The 23,294-nt window shown below is 42.0% G+C and overlaps 1 protein-coding gene across 1 annotated transcript in view; it reads right to left on the reverse strand.

Annotated features, from left to right (window-relative positions):
* Positions 1-23,294, reverse strand: part of cacna2d2 (calcium voltage-gated channel auxiliary subunit alpha2delta 2) — a 136,853-nt gene that overhangs the window by 3,981 nt on the left and 109,578 nt on the right. The window contains exons 9-27 of the mRNA XM_022746733.1: positions 19,687-19,737; positions 19,242-19,341; positions 17,577-17,738; positions 15,457-15,567; positions 14,506-14,584; positions 11,450-11,499; positions 8,992-9,081; positions 8,596-8,664; positions 7,745-7,819; positions 7,578-7,652; positions 7,367-7,438; positions 7,093-7,164; positions 6,858-6,919; positions 5,230-5,306; positions 2,099-2,159; positions 1,123-1,220; positions 492-582; positions 321-383; positions 3-106 (exon numbers count right to left, since the gene is read on the reverse strand). Coding sequence (XP_022602454.1) covers positions 3-106; positions 321-383; positions 492-582; positions 1,123-1,220; positions 2,099-2,159; positions 5,230-5,306; positions 6,858-6,919; positions 7,093-7,164; positions 7,367-7,438; positions 7,578-7,652; positions 7,745-7,819; positions 8,596-8,664; positions 8,992-9,081; positions 11,450-11,499; positions 14,506-14,584; positions 15,457-15,567; positions 17,577-17,738; positions 19,242-19,341; positions 19,687-19,737 — 1,562 coding nt within the window. The remainder of the gene's footprint in view (positions 1-2; positions 107-320; positions 384-491; positions 583-1,122; positions 1,221-2,098; positions 2,160-5,229; positions 5,307-6,857; positions 6,920-7,092; positions 7,165-7,366; positions 7,439-7,577; positions 7,653-7,744; positions 7,820-8,595; positions 8,665-8,991; positions 9,082-11,449; positions 11,500-14,505; positions 14,585-15,456; positions 15,568-17,576; positions 17,739-19,241; positions 19,342-19,686; positions 19,738-23,294) is intronic.

The following is a 23,294-nucleotide window of genomic DNA, read 5'->3' on the forward strand; positions in this document are numbered from 1 at the left end:
ACCTGTTCGATAAGGCGCTCGGAAGATGTAGCCCTTGTTGTCGAGACTGCGGCGGTAATAGCTGGCATTAAATGGCTCAGGGTCTTCCTCCCATGTTTCTGCAGCCCTGAGATTTAAAACCACAGACACTGGAGCTGTGAATCTGTAATGTACAAGCTTCCTGCTACCCCATGTGTTTATGAAAGATTTCATGTCTTCCCAACTTGGTACTTCAAAAAAAACAAAAAACAAAAAAAAAAAACAGAACAAAGTTAGAAACATAACAGTACTACAGAGCGACTGCAGTCCAGACACACAGCCTTGATGTGGATTGCGCTTACTTGTTTGGAAACACTCTTGTTATACCTCCATCTGTCGCAGCAAACACGGCTAGAAAGCCATATCTAAATGTCAGGATGCAGAGAAGAGACAGAAAGAGGTTTCAAAATCTAAATCTCATCCACAGTCCAAATCTAAAATATGTACCTCCCCAAGTGCTAGCTGATACTCACGTATTCAAGTCTTTATTTTTCCACACTTTCTCAACCAGCTGCCTGATGATGCCAGTGTCCAGAATCAGGTTATGAAGGAGCAAATTGTCACCTAAATATTAACAGAATATCAGAGACTTGCACAGAACATAAGTCATATCCACATTCAGATGTAGATATCTCTTTTCAGTAAGTGTTACTCAAGCAGGAGTAAATAGTGAATTTATTAGGGACTATCTGCAGCTGTGGATTAATACGCTTTTCAGTGCCCTGGCGAGTATTTATGGCAGCTGGATGGTGAATGTGGGACTGATTCAAAATATTAATTTTTTTATGGGATTTGTTGTCAATAAGAAAAATATAGAACATTGCCAACCATTTATTTAACTGGGCGGCCGACCCATTTTGTCACTTTCTGATACCGAGTCACTGTAGCGTCCAGTCTGTTCTGAAGAGGCGGCGCTGCTCACAGGGTGTATTATAACCTCTTGTCTTGTAAATGCAAGGACAGCTGCAGCTCTTGACAAGACTGGTAAGTAAACAGCTGTTGATGCTAACGCTGGCTATGTGGCAATAGCAAAACTTTCAAATACCTTCTTTAAAGTCAATCCTAAATGCTCTAATTTGTGTGGGTGAAGAGAAATAAACTCACATTGTTTAGAGTCTGGTGTCACCTTCTCCATGAGAGCAATAAAATTGAGCAGGAACTCAGTGTTGTTGTAAGACAGTTCCAGGTCATTGCAGTACTCCCTGAGGAACAGACAAGGCATTTAAACTCAGATAAAGGTAAAAACAAACGTACACGCCATTTACACTCTGCCTGCCTCATTTGGCCTCTATAAAGGGAAACACAACACAAGTGGAGAAGTGTCAAACCATACACAGGTTACTTGATGCTATCATGTGCAGCATGCATGTCGTAAAGCTCAAATTCAAATAAGCAAAAACACCTGTCTGTCAAAACAAAACGTGGATTGGACTGCAGAGCAGAGAACAGACAGCACAATGAAGAAGAGATTTTTATCAGTGTGTTTCAGAATCCAGGTTGCTGCTGGAGGATATGAGGCTTTGATAACAACACAGTACATGCAAAGAGGATTTCAGTCTTTTTTTTTTCTAGTTACACATTTTGCTGTCCAATATCCATTTTATTTTTAACATTACATTGTACAACCAAACCAATAATCCTTAAAAATATTTGTGTAATACAAACATGCAGCACCACAGTAGCAGCAGGCAAAGCAGAATGTATGTGTCTTTGGTACTTTACTGTAATGAGGGGAGAGAGTGGGTGAAAGTAAAATTAATAATAATAAATAATCATAAGGCTATGATGAATTTTATATTTTTTCTTGTACAAATGTTCATTAGAATTACTCACAGTAAATAAACACACCACTCCAAAATGATAAACAATGAATGAAACCAACAACTTGCACACAGTGCAACTCAACACCACACAATCAACATAATTCAAGAAAGCAGATGATAGATATAAGATGCTGAGTGTGGAGCGGGGACCGAACAAATAAGAAAACAAAAAAGGTATATTGTGCATCAAAAGATGTGAAGACAAGACCAAAAACTGATGACCATCAATGACAGCAAGCATTCACACACAGGGCTACCTGGGAGCAATGAATACATGTCCTTCAGACTCAAAACTGTTTGGCAGCAGTGATTCAAAATCTGCAACAGAAAGGGGAAGATTATCCGGGAAGAGCAGTGGGCAGAGGAGTGGGGAGTTGTGGGTAAACAGCAGCTGTTCTTCAGAGGTGCAGGGACGCAGAAGGGAGTTTACCATAGCAACACTGAGGTATCATGGGAACACTAGCGTTAGCCAATATGGTGCCTAAAATGGAACCTGACTCTCAATGGACCACTGTATTTTTTTCACAAGCACTCACACCTTTGTTTTTTTGTTTTTTTTTTCACTTTGTCAACAAACAATTTCAGATTCATTTGGTTTTAATCTAACATATTTTGGATGTCTGAGAACTGACTTGACCAGACGTGATGTGTCAGGAAGCAAGTTCTCAGACAGATTGCCCACAATGAGTGCTTTTAGATCAGGCAGGCATCAACATGGCAAACTATTGCAGGGGGAGGTGGGTGAAGGTCCTGATGGAAGAGGTCACCCCTCAGACTGGCAAGGGAGAGGGCTCAGAGAGACACATAATCAGAGGAAATGCATTGCATTGTGAAGGGCATGTCGTAGGGCAACTTCATTTCATCTATCATAGACAAAACACACAAAATATCAACCAACATTAAAGCCGCAACAGGTAAGTCTGCGATGAATCCGACATGCTGTTTTCTCATTATGTCCTGACCTGTAACTCTGTACAGCAGAGGAGTGAAATGTTGACTTTTAGAGCTAAAATAGAGTGCCCAGGTAGTTTTCCGCCCACAATGCCGTGCACATCCAGGGTCAGGTTTACTGAGGAAGTGTTGGTGCCATGCCCCTGACGGTCTGAGGGGTGAGGGGGGAGGGAGACAAGCTGATGGAGACAGGGAGTACAGAGGGACGACAGAGGAGTCAGGCGCCGAGCGGCACCCTGACACCTGACAACATGGGAGGACCTGGGTGGGCAGGACACAGCTCAGCCCTGTAGGGTCAGTCTGCAGGCTGCAACGCCTCCAGTTATGGACGAGATACTATGGCAGCTTACAATCATTAAGAAAGTGTTTTATTAAATATAGAGACCAATAAATCTATTGTTACATTAAATCATGACCACAATAAATCTTTATTTACTTTACTATAAGTAAATAGCAGTAAATCCATGATATGGATGTGCTGATATGTTATTAAAGCTAGTGTGGCACTAGAAAATGAGAGATTAGTGTGTGTACCTTCCTACATTATATAATTGTTAAAGCAAACAATTAGAAATCTTTCACTGTATGTAAAGCTGAAAATGCTCAAATCTGATCTGGCTTTTCACTAACTAGAGTTGTTCTGTCAATACCTGAGCTCTAGTGCAAGAATTAGTTAAGACATTTATGAACTAATGACGCTGTAAGAAAAAGACAGAAAGAGAGAGACAGACAAGAGTGAAAGAGAATCGATGGTACAGAAAGAGAGAAAAAGAAGGAGAGAAAAAGAGAGAAATATGGTCAACATGAGAGGAAAGTGAAAGAAAGAGACTGAGAGAAAGAGGGAGACAGAAGGCAGACAAAACCCATTTGGAGCTATCCACAGAAGGAAAAGGATTAGGAGGAGGGGCGGACAAAAGACAAATTTAACAGAGAACATGAATATCTGTCTTCCTTGGGTGCAGGAGGCGTTTTTTTTCTTTCTTTTTTTTCTTTTTTTTTTTTTTTTTGCTTCTGGAGCAGCAGATACGTGGGGAGGAGGGTGAGGTTGAGGGACTGGAGGAGCCATCGTGAGAGATGTGGGATCTGAGCTGCAGCAAGAGGGTGAAGAGGAAGAGGAGGAGGGATAAAAGAAGGAAGAGGAGGGGGAGGGGGGGCAAGCAGGCGGGGACAGGTGAGGGTAGGAGGGAGGGCAGCAGGAAAAGGTTCAGGACGAGAGGTGTGGGAAGGAGGAGGCAGCGGTAAGGAGTAGGAAGTAAAGGTAGGGAACGTGGACCAATATGGAATATACTTGCCCTTGGTGTATGGCACTGTGTGGATCCATCAGAGAAGGAGTGAGCAAGAAAAGAAACAGGGGATCGGGTGGGAAGGGGGGGATCACAGACAATATTTTATTCAATTACTGTTTGAATAAAAATATTGTTTTTCTTGAAAGAAAGAAACCAATTTAAGTCAAACAAGACAAGAGAGAAAAAGAAATGAAGAGCAAACATCTTATTTGCAAGAGCAAACGGAAAACCAACAGAAGAAAGAAAAAACTGGGAGATCCAGGAAAGGAAAACAGTAAAGACAAAACCAGTAATTGTGAGAGATAATCATGGAGAAACAAAAAAGAAATCAAATGAACTAGGAAAAGAGGGGAGTAACAGGGTCTGGACAAAGAAAGAATGAGAGAGACAACATGTGTCCCCATTCAGACCCACAAAAACCCAAACTCCCACATTTGACAAGCCCTTATCCCGGGCCGTGTGGGAGTTTATCTACTGAATGATTCCAAAGCTGAGAAACATCGCACACAATCCAACTGAAAGAGTAAATAAATAAAAATCACACACATAACAGAAGGAAGATTCCCAAAATCATAAAACTCATCATAAGGAGTGAAAAGCATGCATGTTTTCACAGTTTTTCAGAACATCAAATACTTTGAACACAGACGCTTCAGAATCATTACTTGGTGGAGAAGAGGCGAGAGCATTTGGCAAAAAAAATAATAGCACAAAGGTCACCATTATTTTCACCTGAGTAACACAGTAAAACCACAGCTTTCACCTTTCTGTCAGTTCAGTTATTTTTTTCTTCAGCCAGTGTGAAGAAAAAACATCACCATTTTACAGCACAGCATGAAGACAGGAGGGAACAGGGGGCAGTAGAGGAGGCAGTAGGGGGGAGGGACTCAGGTATGATCCTGCCTATCAGAGAGCGTAGAAAGGGGGGAGAAGGGACGGGGGATAGGAGGGGGGGAGGGAGGGGGGCGGGGCGGAGCAGGTGACTCCGCTAAGACGCTCCCTACGATGATGTTGGAGACCCAGGACGAAGGACTGAATAAAAGTGTAACGTCATATTTGGGACAGAGAGAGAGGAGGAGAGAGCGGACAGAGAGAGAGCAAAAAAGAGAGAGACAGAGAGCAAGGGATGCTGGGTATTCGCGGGTACTTACACTGCACCTGAAGGATCTGGTCACTCAGGTTGGCCTTGATGTGGTTCTCACTATATGTGGGCAGTACCAACCCTAGACTGAGGTAATGAGGCAGATGCAGAAAATCAGGAATACGTGTTGAATGCACATGTAAACACTCAAATACACACACACACACACACACACACACACACACACACACACACACAGCAGCCAGACTATGATCTAATCACTATTTAATGTGACATATTTCCTTTTGAAGCAAATCTCCCACCATCTTATTGTTATTTCTGACCTCCAGTGGTCTAACCTCACCTTGCTGCAGTGATGTAGAAGTGTACTCCAGGACACTGTGACATCACTGTGGTTACAGGTGCAACAAAGCACACCTCTGACCACAACCAACCACCCGACCACCTTTCAAGCAGAGAGGGCAGCTCTCTACTCTTGAAGGTACCCGGTGGAGTTAATGACCACTAGTGGTGATGCAGAGCAATGTTTATATCTGCAGGATCAAGTATCTGTTGTTTAGTCTCCATCATCTCCTGAGGGAAATGTCTGGCTCAGCTGATGACACTCCAAATTTTTACCAGCTAGTCACTACCTTTGTTTCTCTGCTGTCTGGTGCTGAACTAGGAATGGCAGTTTTGCTTTGTAATATGCCATCAACATAGCCTAAGATCTGCATTTGATCTACATATGCTAAATGTTACTAAATATTTACTCTTCCACCAAAGCCAGAAATTAAAGAGAGAAAAAATGGAAATACATGTCCCATCTCTTAATCTGTGGAACTATGCAAAGCTAAAATATAACTCGGTAAGGGGATTAATTGGAACAGACACAAAATCAGGCTGTGACAGTATCAGGTTCTGCCTGAGCCACAGTTGACTATCTTTAATATAAGGCTAATTTAGATTTAAATAAACATCGAATGTTCTTGTAAGATGTCACAAATCTTACAAGAAAAATGTACTGCCCTGAACTCTAAGGTAAAGGACAAATAAGAGTGCAGAGCTTTGAATGTCTGGCTAGGGTAACATTTGACTGTTGCAGGCCACGACAGTGACATATGGATTCTTAAATATGCTGGAAGTTCCCTTTGAGTTGAATATTAATAGAACTGTGCAGAGAAAGCCTCATATGGACTCAGCCAGGACCAGGCACGCTGCCAGCAGATGTAATAAAGAAAACACACACCAGGCATTTGTAGGACTATTGAATATCATAAACTGTAATTTGCCAAGTGTTGCCTGGAGGAAATGTCATTATGATGCAACCTCAAATGTTAAACCAAGTTTTGAGATGAATAAACTACACAATTAATTTGTGCTTAGAGTACTGTTGAGGATTTTTATGAGAGAAGAAAAACTGTTCTTTAATGTGGGCGAGTCAGATGAATTTTGTCATGCAAATGAGCAAGCTGCATTTATTCAGTGATAGGTTTAGTGTCTTCTAAATGCATGATAGTGACAGCTACAGTTAACAAACACTGCTGGTTGATGAGCAACAGCTGTCAACTGTAAATCTGACACTTGTGGCTCAAAATGGACGAATAAAAAGTATCAAAGTTGGACTTCACTCACTGGTTCAAGTTGCACAATCTTTTGTGTCTGAGGTCAGGTGACGAAGTCTGATTTGTAACCTACCTGTAATCTGTACCATCCACAGGCGTCCATGTGTATGTCCGCATGGCCTCATCGATGTACCTCTGTTGGCAACAACAAAGAGACTCTGGTGAGTAACACTGTCACAACCTCGGCACATGTCTCTTCCCAATCATTGGAGGGAAACAACAGATCCTGAACATACTGACTGATTCAGATTCATTACAGGAAGGTGCTACTTTGGATCATGATTGAATCTCATATATTGATGACTTGCCTCATCAACTGACTTAATGAGCGTCTTGATTTTCCTTTGCCCTGATTTGCCATCAATCATCTGTCGGCGGATCTGAAAAGCGAGAAACAGAGAGAGAGAGAGAGGGAGAGAGAGAGAGAGAGAGAGAGAGAGAGATGCTGCAGCGTGAGACAGTGTACAAATACGTACAAAAACAGAAAAGTAAAAACAAGTGAAAAAATATAAAGACTGAATGACACATACATGAAATACGCAAGTTTTCCCTAATAATGATGTTTCAAAGATGTTGACTTACCTCCTCCTTGTTGCTGTCCTCCAGCTCTGCGTCCAGAAAGTCCAGAGTGACGGGCTCCCTAAAGTTAATGATCTGAACAGAAAGAGAAAAAAACAGGGGAAGATGGAGAGGGAGGCTCATATCAGTCAGGAGGAATAACATCTGACGTTATCTTCAGAATCAGAAGCAGCAGGCTCATTATACAGAGAGTTGGGTTAACAGTCAGACCAACCTTAGGTCGCAGGTTGGGATGCAGCAGTACGTAGCCATTTGGATCGATGGCGAAAGTGTAACCATTGGCTCCAAGCTGCACAGAGAAAAGGTAAATGAAGATTCGATAATCATCAACGTCATCATGAAAGTGATATGAGGGTGATAGTGAATGAACAGCATGCTCACTCTGTACGTAGGAGTCTTCCTTTTGATTTCGTTGATTGCAATATCTACTCCCATAACTCCCAGGATGAGCTGGTTCTATATGAAAAAACACATAAAGCAATTATTAGCATTTTATACACAACCCCTACTGACATCAGAAAATCACACAGAGCTGGTAGCTGTGCTGTGAGACTGCTAAGAACATCTCTGTGCCATCTTTTGACTTATCATCACTTTGTGTGCAATCTGATTAGTCCATATTTTCACAGTCTATCTTAAACTGAGTCGCTTTGCAGCAGCGTCACTGCTTTAAGCCTGTGTGATAAGCTCAGAGTAAATACTTTGGTCATGGATACTGGAGGCTGGATGCATCTGTGCTCTCCGGATGATAGTAGATACTACAGATGGGTGGTTGTGATGTCTGCTGTCACCTCAGGGGGGAGGTGTTGCCTAGAAGAGCAGCATCTGCGTGGCTGCCATTACAAATGACTGATGACGGTCAACAACACCAAACAGATGCAACATAAAAGCTGAACCTCCCTGCCACTGCAGCGCACGTCTCTGTTTGAATAACCTCATACATGTGTAGACTTAACCACCAGAAGGACAGAGAAAACATTGTTCTTATATAATATTAATATTACATGAATTTCCCCTAGGGGATAAATAAAATATCTATCTATCTATCTATCTCTCTATCTATCTATCTATCTATCTATCTATCTATCTATCTATCTATCTATCTATCTATCTATCTATCTATCTAATAATAATAATAAAGGCTTATTAATGCATGAGCTGGGGTATAAGTCATATTGTTTGCTTGTTTGTAAAAGTGTGGCTATTTGAAGTGTTTAAGTGTTTGTTTTTACCTGAGAGCTCACAGTATCTGCAGTGAGGTTGAAGACTGGCATTGTCCCAGTGATGACAAGGCCCAAACCCTAATAAACATATCAGACATCCAATTGATCCAATTAATCCCATGTCTTAAAACACTGCAACATATTGCATGATTAAAAATCAAAACCAATAAACACAAACAAATAAATCAACTGAAACTTAAATTCACTAAAAACCAACAAACAAAATACAATGATATAAGATTGAATAGTTCATGACACGACTTTGCCCAAATATCATTTACAAACAAAAGCAGCAGAGGGAGTGAAAGTTGCATTAGTTTGCAGAAGAAAGATTTGCGGAATCGTACATAGGTTACTTTAATGATTGATCAAATAAAAATGTTCTGTCTTTGTAAGTTCTCTCACCAGTGCGTCCTGGTAGACGTTTGTCCACTGCACCTGCTTTGCTCTAGGCCCAGCCAGCACCATGGGACGGCCCAGGACATCCAGGTATTCCTGCAACAGCAAAAACACACACACACTCGTGTGATGACACAAAATAAACCCTCATGATCAAACAGACGTTTACAGTGCTTGTCATGTACAGTCATAAAAAGCAGAGAGCTGGAAGAGCCACCCAATGTTCACGTGTCATAAAACTATAAGACCCTGACCAGCCTCCTCTCTGTCACCACATAAACCAGTGGGCCGCCAGCAGCATCCCGGCCCTGCCGAGCCATAAAGCCTCCAGTCCTGATCCACTCAAGGCTGTTTTTCATCATTATGAAGGAGCTATTAAAAACACATTAAGGGTGTCAATGGCACGACGTGCAAACAGGCCTTTTCTCCCGGAGGCTCTGCTGTCAACGCTGGCACTGTGAGAATGTCCCACAGTGATTGTGAATAGAGGTGAGGGGTTAAGTCTACTAGTAATACATCATATTCACTTTATTCTTTTGTTGTGAGGAGCAACAGCATACAAAAGCTGAGATGTCTTTTTGTAAACAACCTATTGATCCATGTCATTTTGGAGACGGTGTGTAATTGGTAAAATTATTGAGCGTGTGACCTCATGATACACGAAGCAACCGCACACTTTGGGGGGGTGGGGTGGACAGGAGCAGGAACAGGAACAGGATGCATTATGTTTTTAGTGTCTTGTTGTTAGAACGACCACAGACAGAAAAATTGTTCTCTAACTAAACTGACTGTGTATACTTCTGCCAACAATATTCTTTCAACAGTCAAATGAGTTATAACACCAAATGTATATATTTATGTATGAACACAATATATTCAAACATAAAAACTGAGCAATCAAAAAAGCAGGAGCACTCCCAGGGTCACAATTTCATTTTATAAAACATTAGCGGTTCTTACATGGTGGCGTACATTTTGTAGTGAAAAGGGATATGTTGTTGCAGATTTCTGACCCTTGACACCACCCTTTGTGTATCTATCCTCAATATACAAAAGGGGCGCCCTGTATAAGCGCACGGCGATTTCAGTATTACGCTTTCAACCGTTTGTTTTTCATCGCCGGAACAGTGAGGTGCTGACAGGCGTAACCTATTCTATTATTAGCTCAATAAAAGTCCGGTTTAACGCGCCACAGGGAGATATTCCATCAGGACAATGACAGCCAGACCTTTTCACGGGATATAGGGGAAATTTTCCGCCTGGCTAGAACAATCTAGGAAACATAAAAAGTCAGCAACGGCAGATGTGTGGTCCAAAAGGAGACAGAGCCATATAGACTCCAGCAGCCTCCCTGCGCGTTGATTAAATGCTATTGTCTCCCTGGGTATTGTAACAACCATTACTGCAGAAAGTAAACTCATCAGTACGTTCCCCGTAAAGGCAAAACATCCTATCTAATGCCTGGCCTGTTATTGTTGCTCCACTGAGACGCTATACAAAGAAACCAGAGTGGATGAAATAAGTCACAAAAAATAAAATTCAGTCACAGGTAACCTTGAGGAAACACAAAATATAGTTTCACTTATTTTCAAAACTATTCCACTCGTCCCACATAATTGTATGACTCAGGATAATATGAATTATAATATTTTTTTTGCCATCTGTAGTCCATCTGTTATTGGAATGTTGTCATTTCAGTCAAGTGAGACTATGTGATGAGTGTGTGATGTTGAAGGGCAGAGTATGGTTAAATAACATAAGGCCCCAATGTGTCTTCTGGGCCTATACAGAGAGCTGTAGTCACCCACTTTCAGAAAACCTATTAGAGTAAGTGGCAGTCCTCCGAATATAAATATGCCAGAGTTAATGGAACAGCTGACAGTCTATTCTGGGGCCTGATCGCTCACCGGGGCTGTGGGGGGGTGTGTGGGGGTGTGGGGGTGTGGGGGGTGGGGTGGTGCTTGTGCAGTAGCTCCCCCACCTCCCAGCAACTGAGTCAATTTCTACAGCTGGAATGAGGTTATCCCAAGGGCCTCTAAAAGCTCATAGTGCCTCAAGCGAGTGCGATGGGGGTGGAAGGGCCCTGGGTGTGCGATGAACCAGAGGTGTGTGTGTCTGACAGACAGAGAGAGGGAATGACAGAGAAAGAGAGACAGCAAGAGAAAAAGAGATCTGATAGTCTTTAGATCAGAGCTTCCAAAAAACATTCTCGCAGAAAGACCACAACCATGTTTGTTATCACTCCATCTCCACCTCTGTCCCCTCGTTTCTTTAGTCATCCAGCTATGCAGGTCTTCTGTCCCTTTGTTATGGTATACTCAAAGATATCTACAATCTGTGTAATTAACATCAAAGCAAGCATGAAGAAAGAGGGAAGAATGGACTAGCTTCTTGCTTGAAATTGACGTTTTTGTGGATTCATAAAGGTGTATTCAGACGCATGTACACACTCTCTATATCTTACCTGGGTGTTGATTCTGATGGCTCCAATCGATGGAATTTCAAAGTAGTAACCTGAAGATTAAGAGAAGAGAATCGATACAGTATTCCAGCAGAAAGCTTGTGTCCACTCTGCTTCGTGGTGCATGCCTGCGTCATGTTCTGTCTCAGAGCTTTAAATTTTCAAGAGTTAAAACATTCACAGTGTGTACAAAAGTGATCTATTTGTAGATTGCAGTCTAATCTCTTCAGCGTTATTAGGTACATGTAACACCATCATTTCCAGCCGATGATGTTCAGCCAGACAGGCACGGTAGAGCTTGTGGCCATTGACCTCTCCACACTCATGGTTGTTCTGTAGGATGTAAATGTGGAGGCTCCTTGGGACTGCTGAGCCCCAGGCTCTGCTGCTGCTGATTAGGAATGGAGGAGAGTGACCGACTGGGTCAATAACCACGCCGCTCCCCAAGTTATTAAAGCCATGAGTGTTTATACAAAGAGCCGTGAAATGGAGACAGCATCCCCTGAATGTTAAAAGGCAGAGATGACTCTCATTATTTTGATGCATTATACACTTTGCCACAGTGGTCTGTGTCGAGATTTGGCTCCTCTGTCTCATTCACTTGCACATGGGAGCGTGCAGACATTGTATGCACACGTGCACAGGCATACACATCTCTGCACACGCAGTCGCAGGGTGCAGCTATTTGTTATAGTTTTCTTGAGAGCAGCAGTTCGTCCCAGTGCTTTTGGCTGTGTGCCCGAGAGGTGGCATCTGTGGTTGTAGGGCAGAGCTCAGCGAGAGGTGAAGAGACGAAAATACAGGCAGTAACTAAAGAGTAAGAATGTGCCTGTGCTGTGCACGTTAACGACAGTGATCTGCTGCGTGAGGGGCAATTATGATTGTAATCGACAACAAGTTGTCTTTTTGACTCTCATTTACATAATGGCTTAGCACTGTTTTTGGTTTTCCTCAAACATCATCACCTGATTTTTGAAGTCATGTGTGTCCAGAGAAAACTCCCCTGGATATTTGGTGTGGTCCAACTAACTGGGGTATAAATGATATAGCATATATATATATATATGTACATATATAGTATGAGTTGAGTTTGACAATATTGATTATGTCAAGCTTTTTAAGTAGATGTGGATAAGATCTAAACTGTGCTTTAGTGCTTTCTGCATAAAGTAATTGTTATGTTGGTCAAGTGTAATATAGTCACACTGTGTCGAGTATGAGTATGCCCTTTTCTCTTATGTAGACCAGCATGCACTACTTTCTGTTCATATTCAGTTTTCTTGTCTTGGTTGATACAAGCTTTAAACGGTCATAAGTGTACCTAATAAAGTTGTGTAACTAATTTCATGCTGTAACTGATATGTTTTAGTATTTTACTTTTATTGTGGATGGTCATCCTGAATTTATGCCACATTTTATTCCCAGTTTTGGATTAAAAGCACCACTTTTATGGAGGTATTAGGATCAACAATGCGGTAGATCACATTTGCTGCTTTTGTATCCTCAATTTCACCTTTTTTTTTTTTTGAGGATAACTCTCTTTTCTGTTTTGGATTTTGTTATACTGTTTGAGAGCATGGATAAATGGCTTCATTGTCCTCAGAGTCAAAGTGAGGTTACTTTCTTCTTAAGATAGGCTCGCAGCTCAAGTGAGACTACATCTCCAAGTGGCCTAGTTGTGGGTGTTTGTGCTTCTGTGTGTGTGTTTGCGTGTATGTGTGTTTGTGTGTCATGGGTGAAGGGTTAGGGCCTGTGGAAGTGTCAGGGAGCTGGTTCTGTTGGAGTGAGATACCAAAGAGTAATAAGTACTGGAGATATGAGAGGACAGCTCCATTGAGGCTGGTGTGTCAACACTATTGTCTTATGTTGGCATAGACTTTAGTACCATGGTAATCACTACAGTCGCGAGCGGCAGAGAGCATGTTGGCACAGAGGCGTAATCCTGGACTTTCCCCAGCCTGACAGGGAGATGGCACGGTAATCATCCTGCTACCAGACTCCTCCTGCTAATTAATAACAACTTCTGGGGAGATACTTCTGAAGCACTTGGCTCCAGTGGCAATAAGCTAATCAGCAGCAGCAGTTAGCCGAGGCTTCATACAGACAGCTAAAGGCCTCATAAAGGAGCAGCTTCAGATAAACGGCAACACAGAGAAACTATATTAAATCAAACCACAACAGAGACGAAGGGAAGTGGGTTATGCTTTAAAAAAAAAAAAAAAAAACAGTGCTCAAAACTGAGCACAGCAACAACATTCGGAGTTAGGTTGTGCCAAAATGAGCTGAGTCAAGATGAGATTCACTGAGACAATGTTGCTAACAGGAAGAGCCGCTGAGTCATATGGGTTGTCAGACTGTCGGTCAGAGGCAGGGCTGCCTGCTTGTCGGGTTATTTTAGGGACTTTAGCAGCTTTAGATGAATATAATATTGATTTGAGCATCACGTGCAGTAAGACAGACACCTGGATAAATCTTAGTGATGATGGGTTTGTAATGGTGCAGGCCGGTTTAAATACTTCAATTTATTTCACTTATTTTCTGCTAAGAAGTTTCAAGCCTGCTGACCTGGATGTGACCAGAATTGGGCTTTGCTCTATGTGTAACCACACCCAACAAACAGTGATGTCACAGTCTTGGAGTACGTCTTTACATACAACTGATAGATTTATTTATTTATTTACTATTTATGGTTATGAAAAGGGTCCTAAAAAGGTCAACATCATGCTCTCCAAAGCAATAAGAAGACCAAACCTGCACTGTTGTGTACTCTTGGTCTTGGCAAAAGTGTTCTCATAAAAATCAAATGTAAAATAGTAATCTTTAGTTCTTTTTTTTTAAAGATTGATTAGGCTTTAAATTTCCTACTTAACAATTACAAGAGTGGAGCTATTTCCAAGTCCCTCCCTTTTTCGCTCACCGCTCCCTATCTAACAGACATGCAGTGTTTTACTCTACATAGTGTACAGTAAATTGAAATTTACTTATTAATCATCATTTTGTGGCATCACTGAAAGGTGTCATGTTGTTCATGTAAACATGGAGACCTCTTGTCCACTTACCTTTATTGGCACATGCTATCCACTGCAAAGGTGTGACATCATAATTATGTTGGCCAACAGAGAAGGTGAACACACGAACCTGGACGGAGAAAACGACAAATGCAAAGAGACAGAGAGGACAAAGGAAACAAATCATTTGAAGGAAATGCAAGAATAATACAGAAAGATGTAAAACAGCCAAAAACCAAAGATCCTGCAGAGACAGCTACTAGAGCAAAACTACACCCCACACACCTACTTCTGGACGGCAATAAGTTCACCGTCATGTGACAACTACGATGCACAAATCTATACTATGTTTAGATTAGCCTCCCAGTCAACTCACACAACTGTCTCCAACGCAAGACTGCAGTGAGAGAGTTGTCAAACTGCAGATTATTCCTGTATGACAGCAGCCGTCAAGAGGGAACTCGATAGTAATGGATATCAGAATAAATATTGGTGGAGCTGTGAAATGGGGTAAAGGAGGGGGGGAGTGACAACAAGACAGGAACAAAGACACAAACTCACTATCTATTGGCTGTAATTTTCATAGGCTCTGATGATAAAGTGGCTAATTAGTCAGCAGGTCAGAGCTGTTAACACCAGCAGCAAAACAACAAAAGAGACAGAAGAGGAGAAAGGGAAAGAGAAACAGACTGAGAGAAGGGAGGACAAAGTTGAAGACTAAAGAGATGAATCACAAGAGGAAAAAAGCGCCTGAATCAGAACAGCTAAAATGGAAGTGAAGAAAGCTTGGAGAGGATGTTATGTGCACAGATTGGAGTGCTTGGCATGTCTGACAGCCTAACTAACACAACCGCCTGTGCTATAATGAGACAATGTCAGCAGAAAACGGTGGGAGATGGGGAGAGAAAAGGACCTGCTAAGACAGTTTCTGGACATGCATGATCTCTTGGGCTGGCAGAGCGAGTAGATGACTAGATAACGGCCTTATGGGGACCGACTCACTGTTTTGTTGGGCCAGTTGTACTTCTCAAAGATTTCTTGTGCACGATCCTCCCCGCCATCTGTAAACATCATTATCATCTTATTGCAGTTGGCCCGCGGGGCGCTGCTTTCCTGTGGCACATGAAGAGAGAAGAGGGAGGACAGAAGAGCAATGAAAGGGAAAGAAGAAGAGAGACACAGGAGTTAGAGAACACATTAAAAGGGGAAGGTGGTCAGGCTAGAACAGTGTGCTACTATAGTCAAAGAAACAAAGGGTTTTACAAAGTTTACATGATATAAAATATTACATTAGTTATCCCTCTGACACTTTAACCCCGCTATTTAGCATTTATAAGCAGCACATAAATATAATAAACGGTTCATAACACACTATAATGCAGTTGTAATTTAAATATGTGTGTGTGTAATTTATGTATCAGCAACTATTATCTCTGCTGTGGACACCCATAAGTGGAGGCTGGTGTATAACAGTGTCGTGAAACAGGTAAACCGTGTTGATGGTATTTGGACACGCCATCAAGGCTCCACAGGATAAAAGTGATATAGGCTCATTTATGCTTGGAGTACAGAATGGTAGTAGGAGCTTTTTTGCATTGTATATCTGAAAATTTGTAAATTTGTAAATTTGACTCCAGATATAAACCTACTGCAGGACACAACTCAAAAAACAAATAAATGAAACTGTATATTTTCAGTTATTATGGGAGTTATGATTATAGCTTCTATGGGTATTATTTTAGGGCATTGGCAAAAAAACTAAAACTGCTAATTTAAAGGATGGCATAGATGCAATGGTAATATGGGGACAGTTTCTTGGCAGATTCACTTCATACATTCCACCTCAATTTGGAAAGTAGTTGTAAGATGGGACTTCTTCATGGGACCTTTTATGAACCCAACTGGCGGTGGACTGTTGAGATTTCATTGCTGGTAATACTAACCTGTAAATTTTAAGGTGTACCATGGAGCGGTTGTAATGTCACTTTAAATTAATTAACTACTACTACATCATACAAGCATGAGATGAAAAGGGTTTGTACTGGAAATGTATTCAATTCCCTATCGAGGTAAAAATACTATTCTTTTATCCAAATATTTATTTATTTTCTTATTCTTTTCTGGTGCAGTGGAACCATCTAATCCGCTCTCAGCTTTAATTTTTTGCTTTTCATCTACATTTACAAATTTCCCAGTTGGGAGGCACGCGCTTCCTCATATTATCATGATTTTAGGATTTCATTTGAAGCATACAACATTATTCTAGTGTTAAATTTGATTGTGTCAGACGCACTTTCACAAGCATTTCAGGACTATATGCTCATAGCCAGGCACCAGTGTTTAGCATTCAGCTTTCATACAAATCCCCCCCCCCCCTTGGTCTGCACGGCAGCTGCCATTGATATGCAGGCCAGCGGCATGTCAATCTGACAAGATTCTAATAAAGATAAATAATATTGCTACAATTACATATTTTTATTGTGCTTCTGCCACCAATCATGGGAGTGAGTCTGCCACAGACAGCGATTAAAGGGGACTTTTTATTTCTCATTCTGCTGGCAAAAGAAGTAGGGGGGGTGGAGGGTTGGGGTGGGGGGGGGGGTGGGGGTGCAGCCGGCACTTGGCTCTATGCCGCCAACCCCACCAGAGGAATATAAAGTGTCTGTGGCTGATCTCCTCTGGGCTGCGCTCATCAATCATCCCATCAGAGCCCATTAGGGTGGCAGCCTCCTAAAATACACAGCAGCATACGGAGCTGAGGCAGCACCTGTGTTGAGAGCACGTGGACGCCCGCTGCTGACAGACCGCACCACTGTGTTGGCTGCTGCAAACGCTAGCGTCACTCCATCGCAACAGCAGTTATAATCAGACCAATCTTCCACAATAACAGAACTCTGGAAATGCATTTTACAAACCTGAGCCACTCACTGTCAGCACAGTTTTATCACTGTAAGTTCAGTTTTATTAATTGGATTAGACAGTAACTGTGGCAGAATGTACTGAAGCTACAGTACATAGTTCCAGCATGTTATCTAAGACTTTCTGGAAGCGCACAATTTGTCAACCACAGACAAACATCCACCCTCGCGTTGCCCTGCCCTGAAACTGTTGTTGGTTCTTACATTGAGAAGCTGTTCAAAGGCGAATGTGAAGCCGGACTTGTAATCTGTTGTTCCTTTGGCTTGCATATGCATGACGGCCTCCTTGAAGATCTTCTTGTTACGAACGTTGGCTTGGACCAAAGTCCTGAAGCAAGGAACAACAGCGTCGGCCTTCTCATTGAACTAGAAGGGTTGAATGCAAAAACACATGTGAGTATACCATATGCACACTAGCTTTTCCTGACAAAAATAATACCCACAGTTTTACTAAATTTAAGTTGGTATCCAACTGTTGTAAGACTGTGTATTTCCGTGTTTTCTCTATGATATGTGTGTGTAGTTCATGGCGGCAGGATGCAGACGTGGGTGTGTGCAGATGTAAGCTGCCCTGCTACTCTCTGGCTGGCAGTAAACACTGGTAATTACAACTTTCCACACAAAGAACAGGTGCACCTGAAACGCCAGTGCAAACCACTGAACAGAAACCCAGCCAAGGTAATATCATCTGTCTCATCTCATCCACCAAATTAGCCTAAAGGTGTGTGTGTGTTTGTGTGTGTGTGTGTGTGTGTGTGTGTGGCATATATATTTCTTCTTGTGTGCAGTGTCTATGTGTGATTACAAATATAAACAGAAATGTCTGTAATAGCAGGTTTCAAATGTTGTTTCTTTTTGAAGGTCAACTTCAAAATCTACTGACATTTTCAGGCCAGATTGATGTAAAACGTTATGTGCGCAAAAAGCTGACATTTCTCACAGGTTTGTGTTGTTTCATATTTAAATTGGGAGACAAAGAAATCAAAGACACAAAAGTAATCGGAGCCACATATTCAAGAATCATCACTCTGTTACTTCTAAATATCCCATAAAAGGTTGTGATATACAGTAGAGAAAGGGATTAGGAAAAGAAGCACGCTGGTTTACATCTACTATCTGTAATAAATAAAAATAAAATAGTCCTTTGAAATAAATGCTGTATTATTGCAACTAATTATATTGGCATTACATGAGTGCGGCCACAGTTTGTCATAAAGAAGTGTACTGAAGCGTGCAGACTCAAGAGATGGTGTCTTATGATTATTTTCAGTTAATTTTTTACTTATTAATGTCTTTTGTGTTTACAAATATTCCAGAGCAAGCTTTTGTAAGCCCTCACTTTCTTTATTGGGGTGAAAATCAGATGCGTTCCCACCCAGATTACCATGCTCATTTCTTGCTCTTAGAGCTGGGATTTAGAGGCATACAGTGGCTAAGAGCAATGGATTATGAAGGATTACTGAAGGAAGTCTCCAAACAGAGCCACCAAACCAAGCATGTGGACGTGTGTGTGTGTGTGTGTGTGTGTATATGTTATCTGTCCTGCAATATAGGATAACGTTAATATTCCCCTAAACATTAGTCCTAATAGAAAGCTTAGTAATCAGCAGAGAGTGAAAGAGACAGACGGGCAAAATCCCACATGGACAACAGTGATGCAGGAAGAGCAAATACACTGTAATGAGGGAAGTGTAGTGTTTCCACTGCAAGCAAACAACTGGGAGCAGTATGAGCACACTGTGCCGTTTACTGACTCCCTGCTTGATTACCACCTGCTTAATGAATACTACAAATATTTGTGTGATTGTTGGTTTCAGAAGTGATTTGAATGATTCATTGCAAATCATGATCTAACAAACTTCTACTTACCCTGGCCACATTCACATAGTCATCATCTGACAGAGTCTCCAGCATCTCCACAACAGAGGTTTTCATGAGCTTCAGAGTGAGTCCGCTGACACTTCCGCTCCTGCAGAAAAGAAGCAACAAAGCACTTAGAGGCTCAGTTACAGGAAAACAGGTCTGAATCTTGGGAGCTTCGTTTATGAATACACGTTTTTCTGCTCATGTCCCTTTCTAAAAGTCACCGGGGACTGGTTTCATCCTCTGACAAAATTTCTCCTTACTCAGACATGCACTCAAAGTAGCATCCGTTTGTTTTAGACAGTAGTACAGTGGCAAATGGATGAGGAGAGGTCGCCTTCCTCTAACTTTAGACTTTCCTCAGACCAACAGGTGGCACTAGTGCCCTTTGAAGGAGCCACACTCTCTAGCCAGGGAGTAATGTTGAAAGAAGAGGCACCGAGACACTCACACATCCACAATGATGACCATGTCCTTTGGAGACGATGCACCTTGGATATACCTGCACAAAAGACACAAAGAATGAGCTTTAATTTGTTCCCATAATCTTTATGAACTGCACTAAAGAAAGAAGCCAAAGTCGCAATGAGCTGAGCCATGATAATATGAAACGACCATGGCTGAGCCCACTTAAGCAACAGAATACAGAAAAGGCTTATGTGCTTAGAAGAGTTAATAAGTTGTGGTATATAGTATACTTCAGTGTTGGCAACAGCTACTGTCGGCGGACTTCGACAGAGATACTCCTCCATTCTGAATAACAATGCCTACTCTAAATAATTACTGGATAAGCCACAGTAATTGCTAGTTTATGGTCTAAGTATATAATAATATATTCACAACAATGGTCTGTACTGGACTGTAACCTCTTAACCACACAAGCCATCACTGTAACAACAGCCTTTTTTACAAGCTCTGTCCAAAAGATACTAAATTTAACATAATATATATCAACAACGGCTTCATACAGTCTTTAACACCTATAACCCAGTGACAACGGCTGATTTTTTTTTTTGTTACATGTTCAAAAATGCTTTTCATATTCAGATATTACTGTCTTTAATGCCAATAGGTTAGTACATTCTATTTCCAGTACCAATCAACATGATCAAATAGGTTTTGCCAAAATAAAAGTCAGTTTGCTGTTTGGAGTGAATGATCTACCTTAGTCTGACTTAAAGGAAATAAAAGCACCCACTCTGTTAAAGGAAAAAGAAATGATTTTAGAACTTAAAATGAGCACAAATGACTGACTAAAATTTTTTGCAGTGACGCAATGGTGACTCACACAATGTAATATGCTTTATATTTAGTCACTTGAAATTTATATAAACTTGTCGAGGAGCAGCATGAGTGGTGCTGACCTGTGCTGTGGAGAGCCTGTGCTGAGCTAAGTGCCGTCAGTAAAGTAAGATGGCTGATGTTCTGTCCTTTAATGACTCATCACTTGGGCGTCAAACACATTATTTACTCTGGCGGTCCCTTTGTCAGGGGGAGACACAAGCTGCTTAAGACCATTATGCTTCTGCTGCAAAGAAACTCCTAAAATAGGTGCTGTTCTTGGTGCGTGTTAGCCACGGCACAGCGTAGGCCCACAAAGCAGCGACGGCACTAAACTAGCAAGACCAGACAACTTGTCCTGGTGGAGACTCACAGGTAACATCTGTCTGCAGTGGAGAGAGGATGATATACAGAGGAAAATCAAAAATTCCCTCGTTCTGCTCCAGTGGCAATTAAATTCACATTTACCCCTGATACAAAGGGAGCTGACATTGATGGACATTACAGGCTTTTCTATGGCACACAGGGAGGGGGGAGAGAGGGGTTTTTCAAATATGAGTACTAGTCTGACATTCTGAGGAGCGAGCAGGCAAGCAGTTAGCAGCCGTCTTAGGCAGAGGCAGAGTAATCATCAGGGGTCTCTTTCTGCTGATTATCAGCCATTCCGCTGAGTGTGGAGAGAAGCCAGCTGCCTGTGGGCCAGAGAGGCTCTGTTCTTATGCTCGGCCAAGCTGATATGGAGGTAGAGCAACGGAGCCCCGGTAGGCTTCGCCACTGCTCCCACAAGTCTCAGCGCTCCCACTCACTGGCAGGCGCCACTCCAACCTGCAGAATGACCCCTGACCTGAGTTGAAGTGACGTCCCTAAGCACACTGCCTGGGCTGCTCAAATCCGGTTTTCAGACACAACCTGGGCCCCACTCTCCTGAAAAGCTGCCTGGAAACCCCCAGATGGAGCAGGGACTCGGCAGCACCAGCACTGCCTCGCAAGAGGTCGATTAACTGAGCATGCCCAGAGTGAACATGGGCAAAATGTGTGTATGTGTGAGGGAGAGGGGGGGGGGAGAATCCAATTATTTTCAATAATAAAGAATGCCACATCAAAGGTAGAACTTCCGCAGCTCTCCACAACTGTGTGGCATATGAAATCAGGTCTGGAACCATGAGGCATATTGGCATGCTTGACTTTTATCAATTTAATTACTGAAATCTTAATTTGAGGGAGTGAGAGGGAGAGGGAGAGGAGGAGAGATCTGAGACTCCACACAGTGGCGGCTTCTTTCTTTCGAGCGGATGGGGTTTGTGAAAGCAATCATTGATGCAGGACGGAAACTCAGTCAGAATGTGGCCCACGTCTCCATTCCCTCAGGCTCATGGACGGAGACACCCTGTCTGGAGATTGAAGGAGGGTCATTTGGTGACGGCTGATGCCTGTAGACCAACTGCAGGATTTCATTAACTTCTCTGGTCAGCCTATTTCTCATAGAGGAGAATGGTCCTTTAATGGGACTTCAAGTTATTTTGAGGGGGCTAAATGTTAATTATACGGCAATGCAGACTTCTATTACTTAGTCATTATGGGTCATCTCACAATGTAAAATCTCACAATGGTAGACTGTGTAAACTTTGGCCCTAAAATCTGCTGAGAAAATATTACTTTCAAGCAGATCATTTTTCTCTAACTGTGAAAGAGGCAGCATTGATCAGCAGTAATGGGGTTTAAGAGGAATGTGTGAGCAGTGATGGAGTAGAGAAAAGTAACACATGAGCCAGAATAGCGTCACTCAGCACTGAAGCTATAGTGCTGCCATGGCTGATCTTCCCCGCAGATTGTCTTGGTGTATCAGCACCGCTTCTCTTTCTCTCCCTTTCCATTGCCTGAAGTACGATTGAATTTTTCTCTGTGCCTCTGAGCAGAGAACATCAGGATCAGAGAGAGGGGGATGGAGTCAAGGATTTTTAGTCTCCAGGCTGATATGCAGTTCTACGGTTCTGACAGATAAAAATCATGAATTGAGGCCGGTATCAGTGTATAATTCTCCACATTTTGACTCATGGATCCAGATGTGTTGTTTCTGCATGGATTCCAGTCAGTAATTACCTCTCAGCTTCTGCCCACTGATGCCATTCTTTCCCTGTCATTACCCAGTCTCCTGCGTGCCAAGACCAGGTGACAAGCAGATGGGCCTGGCTGGTGCTGAACTGAGCCCTGTCGCCCATTCTGTCCCACAGCGACACAACCATCAGCCATCAGCCAGTAGATGCAACATATCAGCCTATGGCCTCTCTGTTCACTCACTGAAAGTTATGGTCAGCATCTGACCACTGGTGCTGAGCCATCATAACTAGTGAGAGCACATTATTTTGACATCACTATTGTATGCACATATGAGGATCTGGTTCACTCTGAGCACCTTAATGCATTAGATAAACTAATGTCAAAGTTCTCCTTCTAAGTCCAGCGCCCCTTTAAATCAACCTGTTTATTATACCTGTCCATCATCTACAGATATTTACATCAAATCTCACATCTCATAAATTAGTATCTGAAATATCAGACTACTTTGTTGGCAATGTGAGTATAACTGCCTGGTTGTAAAATAAAATATTGCAGTTTGAGTTAACAATGTTCAGCTAAAGGGACCATAACAATAAAACAACCATACAAACAAGAAACTAAATTTTGGTTATGTAGTCCTTAAAATACATACAATAAAACCTAAAAGCCTCTAAGACCACAACAAAGACATGTTGTACAGAGGAAATACATTTTTCTCTT

Source organism: Seriola dumerili, unplaced genomic scaffold, assembly GCF_002260705.1.
Source record: "Seriola dumerili isolate Sdu_G_001 unplaced genomic scaffold, Sdu_1.0 BDQW01000109.1, whole genome shotgun sequence".
Taxonomy (NCBI): Eukaryota; Metazoa; Chordata; class Actinopteri; order Carangiformes; family Carangidae; genus Seriola; species Seriola dumerili.